This window comes from Hypanus sabinus, chromosome 16, assembly GCF_030144855.1.
Source record: "Hypanus sabinus isolate sHypSab1 chromosome 16, sHypSab1.hap1, whole genome shotgun sequence".
Classification (NCBI taxonomy): Eukaryota; Metazoa; Chordata; class Chondrichthyes; order Myliobatiformes; family Dasyatidae; genus Hypanus; species Hypanus sabinus.
Genome location: NC_082721.1, coordinates 52,266,519 through 52,280,594, shown reverse-complemented (window position 1 = coordinate 52,280,594; position 14,076 = coordinate 52,266,519). Strand labels below are relative to the sequence as shown.

The 14,076-nt window shown below is 40.6% G+C and overlaps 1 protein-coding gene across 10 annotated transcripts in view; it reads right to left on the bottom strand.

Moving 5' to 3' along the window:
* Nucleotides 1-14,076, bottom strand: part of LOC132406298 (DNA-binding protein RFX2-like) — a 219,634-nt gene that overhangs the window by 68,240 nt on the left and 137,318 nt on the right. For all 10 annotated transcript variants that reach the window (XM_059991762.1, XM_059991766.1, XM_059991758.1 and 7 more), the window contains 2 exons: nucleotides 13,627-13,746; nucleotides 6,552-6,676 (listed from right to left, as the gene is read on the bottom strand). In XM_059991762.1, the coding sequence (XP_059847745.1) occupies nucleotides 6,552-6,676; nucleotides 13,627-13,746 (245 nt within the window). The remainder of the gene's footprint in view (nucleotides 1-6,551; nucleotides 6,677-13,626; nucleotides 13,747-14,076) is intronic.

Sequence of the window (14,076 nt, the reverse complement as noted above, 5' to 3'; positions counted from 1 at the left end):
TTAAATGTAAGTTATGCTTCAGTTAGGAACAGTTTTTGAATGTTTTCTTGTAAGATTCCACAAAACAAATGATCTCTTAGTGTATCATTAAGACCATTATCGCACTGACAACGCTGAGACAACTTCTTGAATTCAACCACTTGTGCTGAAATGGCCTCCCTTTCTTTTTGATTATGCTTGTTAAACCTAAAGCATTCTGCAATCAACAATGGCTTTGGTTCTAAATGTTGCTGCATCATTTTTACAATAGTAGCAAAGCTCATTTCTGATGGTTTGGTTGGAACAGTCAAACTTTGAAGCAAACTGTATGCCTTTAACCCAAACCACTCAGCAAAATAGGTATTTGTTTCTCATTGGCTATTTCATTTGCTTTAAAATATTGTTGAATTAGCTTAGTATACATGAGTTACCTGTTGCGTTATCAAACTCAGCAATCTTTCCAATGTAACCAGCCATTTCTGCTTTTATGAATGATTATTTTCTCCTGGCACTCACTCTTTATGAACCTGTGAGTTCTTCCATCTACTGCCCTTTTTAAAACAAACTCAACCGTGTCTTCCCTTCTGAAGACCACTTCTGCATGTGCTGGGTTGTGTTTTTTTTTTAACTTTTTTTTTGAGTTCAAACATCTCACTGTGTTTCAACAGGTTGATAGCTGCCTAAAGCTCACTTTAAGAATGTCTTGTCGCCAGTGTTATGTTTTGTAACTTCAAAATATTAAACTAATTCAAAGGAAAACGTGTGAGCCAAGAATGCGGGTCTAACCATGCTTACTTTAGGTGAGGCACGTGGTAGTGTGATGATGAGTGCAATTCATATATATATATAACCTGTAATGAATTACTTAAATGAACAAGAATGCTTAATCAAGATATGTGTGTGTGTGTGTGTGTGTATATACATATACACACAAAGATCACTCAAATATTAAATATGTAACATAGAACATGAAATGAACTTGGCAAATAGGATAAAGGAGAATCCTAAAACCTGCTATGTATATTAGAATCAAGAGTGCAGCTAAGGAAAGAGTAGGTCTTCTCACAGACCAAAGGAATAATCTCTGTGTGAAACAGCAAATATGAATAAGGCCCTAAACTAATGCTTCTCATTGGTATTCACTATGCCAAAGAATGTGGAGGTTGGAATGCTTAGTGAGAGGTACACTCATAATCTGGAGCCTGTTTGAATCAGGAATGAGGAGATGTTAGAAATATTGAAGCACATTAAGATGGATAAATCCACAGGGATGCTCGGGATCTGTCCCATGATGCTATGGAAAGTAAGAGAGCTGCTTGCCGGGGGCTTTGATGGCGAATTTTACATCTTTACTGGCCACAAGTGAGATAGCAGAAGACCGGAAATTAATATGCCCTTGTAGTTTCCAGGCTTATAGTAATAAGGCTGAAACAGAAGGTGTTAAAGAAGAAGGAATCCAAGGTACGGTGGTAGACTGGACCTCAAATTGGCTTAGCTGTATATGGGTGTTTTCATACTGGAAGATCGTAACAAGTGGTGTACAACAGGGACCCCCATCAGGGAGGAGGCTACATAACATCCACGTCATTAACAGACTCAAAAAAAGTTACTTTCCCAAAGCAGTAAAGCTATTCAACACCTCCACCTATTAATCTATCCCTCCTTCGCTATTTTATTATTTTCTGTCAAGGTCACCTTATATACAATCACTCCTGTGCCTAGCATCACTTTATAGAAATACAATCAATGTATATAAGCTATCTTATGTATTTATATTTATTGCGTTTTTTATTATTGTGCTCTTTATCTTATTGTATTGTTTGTGCTGCATCAGATCCAGATTAATAATTATTTTGTTCTCCTTCACACTTGTGTACTGGAAATTACATTAAACAATCCTGAATCAGTGCTGAGACCTTTGTTGTTTATAATATGTATGTATATGAACTGGATGAAAATGTAGGTGTCTGATAAATAAGTTTACAGACATGTATATTGCTGGAGTTATAGAATTAAAGGGACTATTTAAAGATACAGAGGGAGATAGATTATCTAGAAACGGTGGAGTGGTAGCACATGGAATTTAATCCTAACAAGAGTGAGGTTAATGGTGTGTGGAAGGTTGACTTCAGTAGGACATACAGAGAAAATGGCAGCAACCTTCAGTATTAGTGTACGGAGAGACCTTAGGGTGCAAGTCCACAGCTGCCTAGAAGTGATGACGCAGGTGGATAGGGGAGTGAAAAGTGTGTAAGAGTAAATGTGTAAGAGACATCATGAACAAAATATTGGTTAGACTGCATTTGGAATATTCTGTAATAGTTCTGATTGTCACAGTATAGGAAGGATGTGGTAGCAATAAAGTGCAGAAGAGATTCACCAGGATGTTACCTAGAATGGAGGGCTGGGTTTACTGTCACTGAAAAGTACGAGTCTGAGTGTGATGTTTATCTTAGAGGTTTATAAGATTATGAGGGATCATAGATAAGATATAGAATCTTTTCCCACAGGCTAGAACTAGAGGACACAGGTTTAAGGTGAGATTGAAGTAAAGGAGACCTGGGGGTGTGTTAAACACTGAGAGTGGAGGTTATCTGGAATGAGCTGCTAGAAGTGGCTGTAAAAGCAGATGCAACATCAACATTTAAAAGGTATTTAGACAGGTTTTTAGATTGAAATGGTGCAGAGCAATAAGAGCCCAATGCCGTAAAATGGGACTAGTGTAGAGAGGGTTTGTTTTATGCTCTAGCCACTTGCCCATTCAGGTTCCCAACTCCACTTCCTACGTCTGGAATCTCCACTGGCTAGCCATAGGCACTCATTTCTAATGCTACTGAAATTCAAAGCCACTTACTTACCCACCCACTCCCTACCTTTGATTCTTTGTTTCTGATAAAACTATATTTCACCATAGTCATTACTAGCTCTGCTCCTCTGGTCTGAGGGATGCAGTCTTGGAAATGGTGGAAAACTGGTTTAGCCATTCACCTCCATGTACGTGTGGTCCATGGGGATTTACAGTTCTGCTCTCATTTACCAAAACTGCTCTCCAGCCCTGGATCCATTGATAACACTTAGCTTCCTTTTGAAAAAGTAAAAAAACTGCAGATGCTGGAAATATGAAATAAAACATAGAATGTCCTCTCCTGTCAGCCAGACTCTGCATCTCAGCAACATTATCAAAAAACACTTCTTGTTTTCTCACTTATAGTCAGCTGGTTGACCAATTAGTACAAAGCAAATAGAAATTTACTCCATAAAATATTGAAAGAACAGAAATCATTCTGTTGGTTCCCTTTAAAAACTTATATTCCATAGTTACTGACTCCATTCCACACCTTGGCAGCTTTCTGAAACTCAAGCAGGCAGTTTCTGACCAATATCCCCACAAAATCAGCTTTAGACCAAGTTGCATCAAACATTAAACAGCCATCTACACTGACCCCATTTTACTATCCCTATATTCCTGACAACACTCCCCCAGATTCTACCACTCACCTACAGGAGAAATTTATAGCAACTAGTTAACCTACTAACTGGTGCCTTTGCGGCATGGGAAGAAAACAGAACACCTGAAGAAACCCAGGTGGCTACAAAGAGAACATGCAAACTCCATATAGAAAGCAACCAAAGTCAGAGTTGAACCCAAGTTGCTTAGGCTATGAAGCAGCAACTCTGACTAGCTGCCATCCACAAACTGTAGGCTTTAACTATTTCAACATATTTCTGGTTGTCATCACCCATTCACAGCTCCATAAACTTGATCAAAATGCTGGTGGAATGCAGCAGGCCAGGCAGCATCTACAGGAAGAAGCACGGTCGATGTTTCAGGCTGATACCCTTCATTAGGACTAACTGAAAGAAAAGATAGTAAGAGATTTGAAAGTAGGAGGGGGAGGGGGAGATCCGAAAGGATGGGAGAAGACAGGATGGGGTAGGGTGAAGCTAAGAGCTGGAAAGGTGATTGGCAAAAGGGGATACAGAACTGGAGAAGGGAAAGGATCATGGGATGGGAGGCCGAGGGAGAAAGAAAGGGGGAGGGGAGCACCAGAGGGAGATGGAGAAGAGGCAAAGAGTGATTGTGAGAGGGGCAGAGAGAGAAAAAAAAGGGAAGGGGGAATAAATAAATAAATAAATAAATAAAGGGGGGTAAGAAGTAATGCCCCTCCTCCCCTTCTTACCCCATTCCTTAGTTATTTATTTATCCCCCCCTCCCCCCACTTTCCCTGTATCAAATTTTGTTTCTTCATGTTCTTATTAAGTGTTTTATTCCATCTAAGGGTGGAGTTCCAAACCCTTTTTATGCCATGGACCCTTACCATTAACTGAGGGGTCTGTGGACCCCAGGTTGGGAAACCCTGATTTAAGAGGTCATATAAATTAAGTAGTTGTTAAGCACTAAGGATGCTGAGGAAATGGTAGATAGCTTCAAATTCCTCGGCATAATCATAACTAAGAGCTTGTCCAACCATGTAGAGGCTATGTCCAAGAGAGCACACCAGTGCCTCTACTTCAGCAGAAAAATGCTCAAAGTAATATTATTGTCCAAGTACATGTATGTTACCCTATATAACGCTGAGATTCATTTTCTTGGGTGCATAATCAATAAATCCAATATCCTTAATAGAATCTATGAAAGACTGCACCATTTGGGTGTACAACCAATGTGCACAAGACAAACTGTGCAAATACAAAAAGGAAGATAGATAGGTGATAGATAGATAGATAAATAAATAAATAAATAAGCAAGCAAGCAAAAAAAAATCTTGAGAACATGAGATGAAGAGCACTTGAAAGTGAGTCCATAGGTTGTGGAAACATTTCAGTGATGGAGCAAATGAAGCTGAATGAAGTTATCCCCTTTGGTTCAAGAGCCTGATGGTTGAGCTTAATAACTTCCTGAATGTGAGTCCTGAGGCTCCCATACCTGCTTCCAGATGGCAGCAGCAAGAACAGAGCATGAACTGGGTGGTGGGGTCCCTTATGATGGATACTGCTCTCCTACGACAATGCCATGTGTAGGTTTGCTCAAGCCATGATGGACTGGGCTATATCCATTACTTTTTGTAGGATTTTTCGTTCAAGGGCATTGGTGTTTCCATACCAGGCTATGATGCAGCCAGTTAATATAGTCTCCACGACACATCTATAGAAGTCTGGCAAAATTTTAGATGGCATGCCAAATCTTTACAAGCTGCTAAGGAAATACAGGTACTGTTGTGCTTTCTTTGTAATTGCACTTATTAGCTGGGCCCAGGCCAGTTCCTCTGAAATCACAACACCGAGGAATTTAAAGTTGCTGACCCTCTCCATCTCTGATCCCCCAATGAGGACAGGCTCATGGGCCTCTGATTTCCTCCTCCTGAATTCAAAAATCAGCTCCTTGGTCTTGCTGACATTGAGTAAAAGGTTGTTGTTATGCATCACTCAGCCAGATTTTCAACCTCCCTCCTATATACTGATTTGTCACCACCTTTGATCCTGCTTATGACAGCTGTAATGCCAGCAAACTTGGATATGGCATTGAAGTTGTACTTAGCGACACAATCATAAATGTAATGGAAGTAGGGCAGTGGGGCTAAGCACACAGTCTTGTGGTGCACCTATGTTGATGGAGATTGTGGAGGAGATGTTAATGCCAATCTGAACTGACTAAGGTCTGCAAGTAAGGAAATCGAGGATCTAATTCCACAAGGAGGAACTGAGGCTAAGGTCTTGATTAGTTTTGAGGATGATAGTATTGAATGCTAAGATGGAGTTGACAAAGAGCATCTGATATATGCATCTTTGCTATCCAACTGTTCCAGGGTTAAGTGAAGGAAATGTCGTATCCAGATGAATCAGAGCTTGGTAATGGCAACTGCTCTGTCCAACAATTGACAGAGTTGTGGACATAGCTCAGCACATCATGGGAACTAGTCTCCCCTCCACAGACTGTGTCTACATTTCTCATTGACTTGGGGAAAAAAGCAAACATAATTAAAGCCCTCTCCCATCCCATAATTCTCTACTCTCCTTCCTTCTATTGGGCAGAAGATCTAAAAGCTTGATTAAAAAAACACCACCAGGTTCAAGAACAGTTTCCACCCTTTGTTGTAAGACCCTTGTACAATAAAAATGGACTCTTGTCCTCACAGTCTACCTCACCTTGGCCCTTCTACCTCATCTTCTATCTGCACTACACTTGTTTTGTAATTGTAACATTGTATTCTGTTACTGCTTTCCCCTTGAACTATCTGATGCATGTATGTTTTTGAAATTATTTGTATGGATGGTATGCAAGACAAAGATTTTTACTGCATCTTGAACACATGATAATAAGAAACCAGCTACCAAGGGTATGAGAAGCAGCCTCTGGTGATGGTACAACACTTTGTCAACTAGAAATGTTTTCTCAGATATTAGGACACTGCAGTCAATTCCTTAGAGAAACTTAAATTCAAACCAGAAATAACCTGTAGAGCAGGGATTGCCAACCTTTTTTATGCCATAGACCCCTACATTAACTGAGAGGTCTGTGGACACCAGGTTGGGAACCCTTGGAAAATCCTGAAGAAGAATAATGAACTGACCCAGAAATTGCTGGTGATGTTGGCTCTGTGCAGCCACTGATTGCTCTGGGGTTGCTGGAGTTGCATGCTGTCCATTTCCAGGCATATTGTCTCCCACACCATCCAATTTTTGCATAGGTTTAAACCTACAGACAAAACACAAAACTTTAAAAGGAAAGCAATTTGGAAGAATCGGAAATGTTGATAGCAGAATAGGGCCCATGGATTGAGGTCCTACTCCTGTTCTTCTGTTCAATGAAATTACAGCTGATCTGTGAGCAGATTCTATGTACCAGTCTTATTTCCCTCAAGTCCACTGATAAAGATCAGGGATCTGAAAGTAACAATACCCTGGCATCAACTCCCATGATTGCAGAATTTTTCCTAACTTCACTCCTGAAACTTTAAGACCAGGAGAAATTGACTCACACTATCCACATTATCGATTGTACTTAATATCTTAAATAAAACTTAATTCAAATCAACTTATAGTCTTCTAAGTACCAAGGGAAACTGGCTGTGTGTCATCTTTCCTCACAATTTAATCAGAGTAGTTTAGAGTTTAGTTTCAAGCAGCAGTATTTCTACTGATTCCGAAACTTGGATATTTTGATGACTGGGGATTTCATGGAGTCACCTGTGGAGAGCTGATGAGAATTTGGAAAGACAGATAGAAAGATATAGTACATAAATAGTAAAGATTTAGAAGATTATGGATCAAACATTGGATAATGGAACTAGCACTGATGGGGCATTTTTGTCAGCATGGACTAGAGTGGCCAAAGGACCTGCTTTCATTCTCTATGATGCTATGACTAATAATAAAAAGAGCTTAATGTAGGATTAGTATAAATGAGTGGTTATTGGTCAGCATGGACTCAGTAGGTCAAAGAGCTGCATCAGAATCAGAATCGGGTTTATTATCTACGGTAAGTATTGTGAAAAAACAAAAATAATATACAAACCCCATTTCCAGAAAAGTTGGGATATTTTCCAAAATGCAATAAAAACAAAAATCTGTGATATGTTAATTCACATGAACCTTTATTTAACTGATAAAAGTACAAAGAAAAGATTTTCAATAGTTTTACTGGCCAACTTAATTGTATTTTGTAAATATACACAAATTTAGAATTTGATGGCTGCAAAACACTCAACAAAAGTTGGGACAGAGTTAAAATAAGATTGAAAAGTGCACAGAATATTCAAGTAACACCAGTTTGAAAAGATTCCACATTAAGCAGGCTAATTGGTAGCAGGTGAGGTATCATGACTGGGTATCAAAGTAGCGTCCATCAAAGGCTCAGTCTTTGCAAGCAAGGATGGGTCGTGGCTCACCCCTTTGTGCCAAAATTCGTGAGAGAATTGTTAGTCAGTTCAAAAGGAACATTTCCCAAAGCAGGATTGCAGAGAATTTAGGTTTTTCAACATCTACAGTACATAATATTGTGAAAAGATTCAGAGAATTCAGAGATATCTCAGTGCATAAAGGGCAAGGTTGGAAACCACCGTTGAATGCGCGTGATCTTTGAGCCCTCAGGCGGCGCTGCCTAAGAAACCGTCATGCTACTGTGACAATTATAGCCACCTGGGCTCGGGAGTACTTCAGAAAACCATTGTCACTTAACACAGTCCGTCGCTGCATCCAGAAATGCAACTTGAAACTCTATTATGCAAGGAGGAAGCCATATGTCAACTATATGCAGAAACGTCAGCGAGTTCTCTGGGCCTGAGCTCATCTCAGATGGACCGAAAGACTGTGGAACCGTATGCTGTGGTCAGATGAGTCCACATTTCAGCTAGTTTTCAGAAAAAATGGGCATCGAGTTCTCCGTGCCAAAGATGAAAACGACCACCCTGATTGTTATCAGCGAAAGGTGCAAAAGCCATCATCTGTGATGGTATGGGGTGCATCAGTGCCCACGGCATGGGTGAGTTGCATGTATGTGAAGGTACCATTGACTCTGAGGTGTATATTAGGATTTTAGAGAGACATATGTTACCATCAAGGCGACGTCTGTTCCCGGGATGTCCATGCTTATTTCAGCAGGACAATGCCAGACCACATTCTGCATGGGCTACAACAGCGTGACTTTGTAGACACAGAGTGCGTGTGCTTGACTGGCCTGCTGCCAGTCCAAATCTATCTCCTATTGAAAATGTGTGGCGCATCATGAAGAGGAGAATCAGACAACGGAGACCACGGACTGTTGAGCAGCTGAAGTCTTATATCAAGCGAGAATGGACAAAATTTCCAATTGCAAATCTACTACAATTAGTATCCGCAGTTCCAAAACGATTAAGAAGTGTTATTAAAAGGAAAGATGATGTAACACAACGGTAAACATGCCTCTGTCCCAACTTTTGTTGAGTGTATTGCAGCCATCAAATTCTAAATTTGTGTATATTTACAAAACACAATTAAGTTGGTCAGTAAAACTATTGAAAATCTTTTCTTTGTATTTTTGTCAGTTAAATAAAGGTTCACGTGAATTAACATATCACAGATTTTTGTTTTTATTGCATTTTGGAAAATATCCCAACTTTTCTGGAAATGGGGTTTGTAAATTTAAAAAGTGAGATAGTGTTCATGGATTTGATGTCCATTTAAGAATCAGATGGCAGCGGGGAAGAAGCTGTTCCTGAATCGCTGACTGTCTGCCTTCAAGCTTCTGTACCTCCTACCTGATGGTAACAGTGAGAAAAGAGCATGCCCTGGGTGCTGGAGGTCCTTAATAATGGACGCTGCCTTTCTGAAACATCACTCCTTGAAGATGTCCAGGGTGCTTTGTAGGCTAGCACCCAAGATGGAGCTGACTAAATTTACAACTCTCTGCAGCTTCTTTTGGTCCTGAGCAGTAGCGCCCCCCCCCCCCCCACCCCCCCACCATACCAGACAGTGATGCAGCCTGTCAGAATGTTCTCCATGGTACATCTATAGAAGTTTTTTAGTGTATTTGTTGACATACCAAATCCCTTCAAACTCCTAATGAAGTATAGTCGCTGTTTTGCCTTCTTTATAACTGCATCGATATACTGGGACCAGGTTAGGTCCTCAGAGATCTTGACACCCAGAAACTTGAAACTGCTCACTCTCTCCACTTCTGATGTCTCTATGAGGATTGGTTTGTGTTCCTTTGTCTCTCACCCTTCCTGAAGTCCACAGTCAGCTCTTTTGTCTTACTGACATTGAGTGCAAGGTTGTTGCTGCAACTCCACTTCACTAGTTGGTATATCTCGCTCCTGTACGCCCTCTCATCTCCATCTGAGATTATACCAACAATGGTTATATCAGCAGCAAATTTATAGATGGTATTTGAGTTATGCCTAGCCACATAGTCATGGGTATAGAGAGAGTATAGCAGAGAGCACACACTCCTGAGGTGCACCAGTGTTGATCGTCAGTGAGGAGGAGATGTTATCATCAATCCACACAGATTGGAGTCTTCTGGTTAGGAAGCTGAGGATCCAATTGCAGAGGGAAGTACAGAGGCCCAGGTTCGGTAACTTCTCAATCAGGATTGTGGGAATGATGGTATTAAATGCTGAGCTATAGTCGATGAACAGCATCCTGACATAGGTGTTTGTATTGTCCAGGTGGTCTAAGGCCGTGTGAAGAGCCATTGAGATTGCATTTGTCTTTGACCTATTGTGACAATAGTCAAATTGCAATGGGTCCAGGTCCTTGCTGAGGCAGGAATTCAGTCTAGTCATGACCAACTTCTCAAAACATTTCATCACTGTCAATGTGAGTGTTTCTGGGCAATAGTTATTAAGGCAGTTCACATTATTCTTCTTAGGCACTGGTATAATTGTTACCTTTCTGAAGCAAATGGGAACTTACACTCGTAGCAGTGAGAGGTTGAAAATAAGTTACAAAATCTTGAGCTACATCTCTATGTAACTCAAGGTATTGATGGCCTGAAGAACTCAGTACAGTGAGGAAGAAAGGTTCTGATGTAGCACATTATTTCAAATAGATAGAGACACTGCAGGATGTCAAAATCTGTAAAATATCATGACACAGGATGTTGCAGACTACAATAGGTGCAGGAAGAGTATTCAGCAGGAGAAGCTCAAGCTGTGAGTTTTGGAGTCTGAGAAATTATTGACGTCAGTGTGGCCTTTTCACAAAGGTAAACGTTTTGTGGGAGCTAGTCATTCATTCAAGAAAGGCAGCAGCCATAACCCAAGTAATTGCAGGTCAGTGAGTTTAGCATTAGTGGTAAATAAGTTGTTGGAAAACTCTAAGGGACAGGATTGATCTAGACTGAGGTTAGAGCCAAGACACTGCTAGATCAATTTTACTAATTTTTTCAGAGAGGTAACAAAGCATATTATGAAGATAACACTGCTGAAGTAATCTACATAGCCTTCAGAAATACCTTTGACAAGGTGCCACATGGAAAATTGGCTCAGAAAGTAAGGACCCATCAGATCTAGAGCAAGTTGGCAAATTTGCTCTAAAAGGTGAATGTGGTGATTTGTTTCTAATGACTAGAAGTCTGTAACCATGGTGTACCATACAGATTGATGCTGGGATCCTTGGTGACAATGATTATCCGTCATATCCAACAACAACAGGAAACCTGTGTGGGAGAGTTTTTTAAACAAAAAAGATATTGCACTGTGGCAGTTACACTCTCTCGACATCAAAAGTCCAAGTTCAGTGGTATGAACAAGAATCACAAACTGGGGTCTTCCTTGTTTGCAGTGGATGATCATGATGACTTGCAATGTGCCTGTGCCTTGCTCTCCATAGAGTGCTGCAGTGCCACCTTCCTGGTCGTTGGATATCACTATAGATCCCATCCACCCAGTTCGCCAATTAATTTTGCATGATAGGATAGGCATGTCCCTACTTCACCAGGGTATGAGGATGCTGGCTACCCTCACCTGGTTTAGCCTACCTGTTGAAATGCTGTACCAGGGTTTGGCCGCTGTCGCATGCTAACAGCTACTTGGCGCTACAGATGAGAGTTGAATATTTGGTGGGGACCAAAGGTATATAGCTGCCCTGGAATAGACACAACAAGCCCCTTCACCAGGGAGGGTGTTAGCCCTCCTTGGACACCTTACTATTTGTTAAAACATATTAATAACTTGGATGTGAAGTTGAAGATATGATTGACAAAAAATTGCTATTGTTGTTGACAGTAAGGAGGGCTATCAAGCTGTTGGATAATATTGTGCAAATGGTGAGATGGATATAGCAATGGCAAATGGAATTTAATCCAAAGAAATGAGAGGTGAAGCATTTTGGGAGGATTAATAAGGCTAGAATATACACAGTGATGGTTACCTCAGGGAGAAGTGAACAACAACAGGACCTTGATGTAAACACCACTGCAGGTGGATAAGAACGTAAGAGCAGGGAACAACACACACAAAATGCTGGTGGAACACAGCAGGCCAGGCAGCATCTATAGGGAGAAGCGCTGTCGACGTTTCGGGCCGAGACCCTTCATTAGGAGGGACGAATTTCCAGCATCTGCAGATTTCCTCATAAGAGCAGGGAGCTAATTTTATACAATACTGCTTCAGCCACAGCGGTGGTATTTGCTGGCATCTCCTTTGCTTTTACACCAAACTCTTCTGACCAGAGTTCTCCTTATTCCTCTATTTAGGAAGCACACTGTTCAAAATCACCGGTATGATCCCTATGGTAATGCCTTTGATTTCCATACATTATGTTTTCATAAATGGCTTCTGACAGAAAGTTTAGTCTGTTTACTTCTTGTATGATTGAACTGCTATAAAATATCAATATAATTTCAAATCCAAAATGCAAGGATTTATTCAGTCAGTTCAGATTAGTATAATTGAAAACTATTATCAAAAGGACCAACTTTATTAAGCATTGTGATTGATTCAACAGTTAACCATCAATAACTTTCAACCCTGAAACCTCCCAACGTATCTTTTATCTGGAAATTTGGAGGAGACATTAATGAAGGTGCTACCATGCATGGAGCTCCTGCGTTTGAGAAAGGTGACATGTGGTGAGGGGGTTCCTGGATTGCATCTTGACTTGGAGATTGAATCCCTAGCTAAAGTGGATCCTGGGTATTGGCTGAGTATTTCATGCTTCAGGAATGTTCAGTTTTAACTCTTAGTGAACAATAGGGGAATTCTATTCTGCAGTTAGGCTGCAGAAGGACTAAGACAGATTAGGAGAATGGGTAAAAAAGTGGAAAATGAAATACTAAGTTCAAAAATATATGGTCATGCACTTTGGTGGTAGAAATAAATGTGCAGACTATTTTCTAAACGGGGAGAAAATCCAAAACTCTGAGATGCAAAGGGAGTCCTTGTGCAGAACACCCTAAAGGTTAACTTGCAGGCTGTGTCAATGGTGAGGAAGGCAAATGCAATATTAGCATTCATTTCAAGAGGTCTAGAATACAAGAGCAGGGATGAGATGCTGAGCCTTTATAAGGCACTAGTGAGGCCTCACCTTGAGCATTGTGAACAGTTTTGAGCTCCTTAACTAAGAAAAGAAGTGCTGGCATTGGAGAGCGTTCAGAGGAGGTTCCCAATGATGATTCCAGGAATGAAAGTGCTATTATACAAGGAACGTTTGAAAGCTCTAAGTCTGTACTCACTGAAATTTAGAAGGATGAGGGGGGGGGGATCTCATTGAAACCTTTTGAATGTTGAAAGGCTTAGACAGAGTAGATGTGGAAAGGATGTTTGCCATGGTGGGAGAGTCTAGGACAAGAGGGCACAGCCTCAGGATAAAAGGGCGTCCACTGAAAACAGGGATGTGGAGAAATTTCTTTAGACAAAGAGTGGTGAATTTGTGGAACTTGTTACCACAGGCAGCTGTGGAGGCTAGGTTGTTGGGTGTACTTAAGGCAGAACTTGATAGGTTCTTGATTAGACATGGCATCAAAGGTTATGGAAATAAGGCCAGGGATTGGGGTTTAGGAGGAGTACAAAGGATCAGCCACAATTGAATAGCAGAGCATTCTCAATGGGCCAAATGGCCTAATTCTGCTCCTACATCTTGTGGTCTTATATCTGCCAGGGTTGAGCACTATGATCCCTACATCTCAGGGGCTTCTGAGTGAGAAATGAGAGTCTGGCGCCATACCTGTGCTTCTGATGTACTGGTTGCTGTCGCATCGCCATGTACTGCATGTCCTCCTGTAAACGGTTTAAAGGTGAATCTGGCTTTAGACGAATCCCATAGTAGTGATACTTGGAATTTCCCCTGCAACAGAGAAAAGTGATCTCTGAAGATAGCTGAATAAAAGGTGACTACTGCCAACAAATACATAAGTTATTATTATACTGACTACTAATTAATAGAAAAACAGCAAGGAAGGTTCAGTTTTTGTCTTTGATATGGACTTCTATTGTCATTGCAAAAGAATTAATTGGTTTAGATCAAGACAGAAATCAAAGCATTAAGATTCATCAAATCTACTCGAACACTCCCAATTATTGACACATTCACAAATTTTAACCAGACACTTTACGAGACTTCTCTACAGTGCTATAATTATATTTTAAGTCTTTAAATAAAACAATGAATCATTTC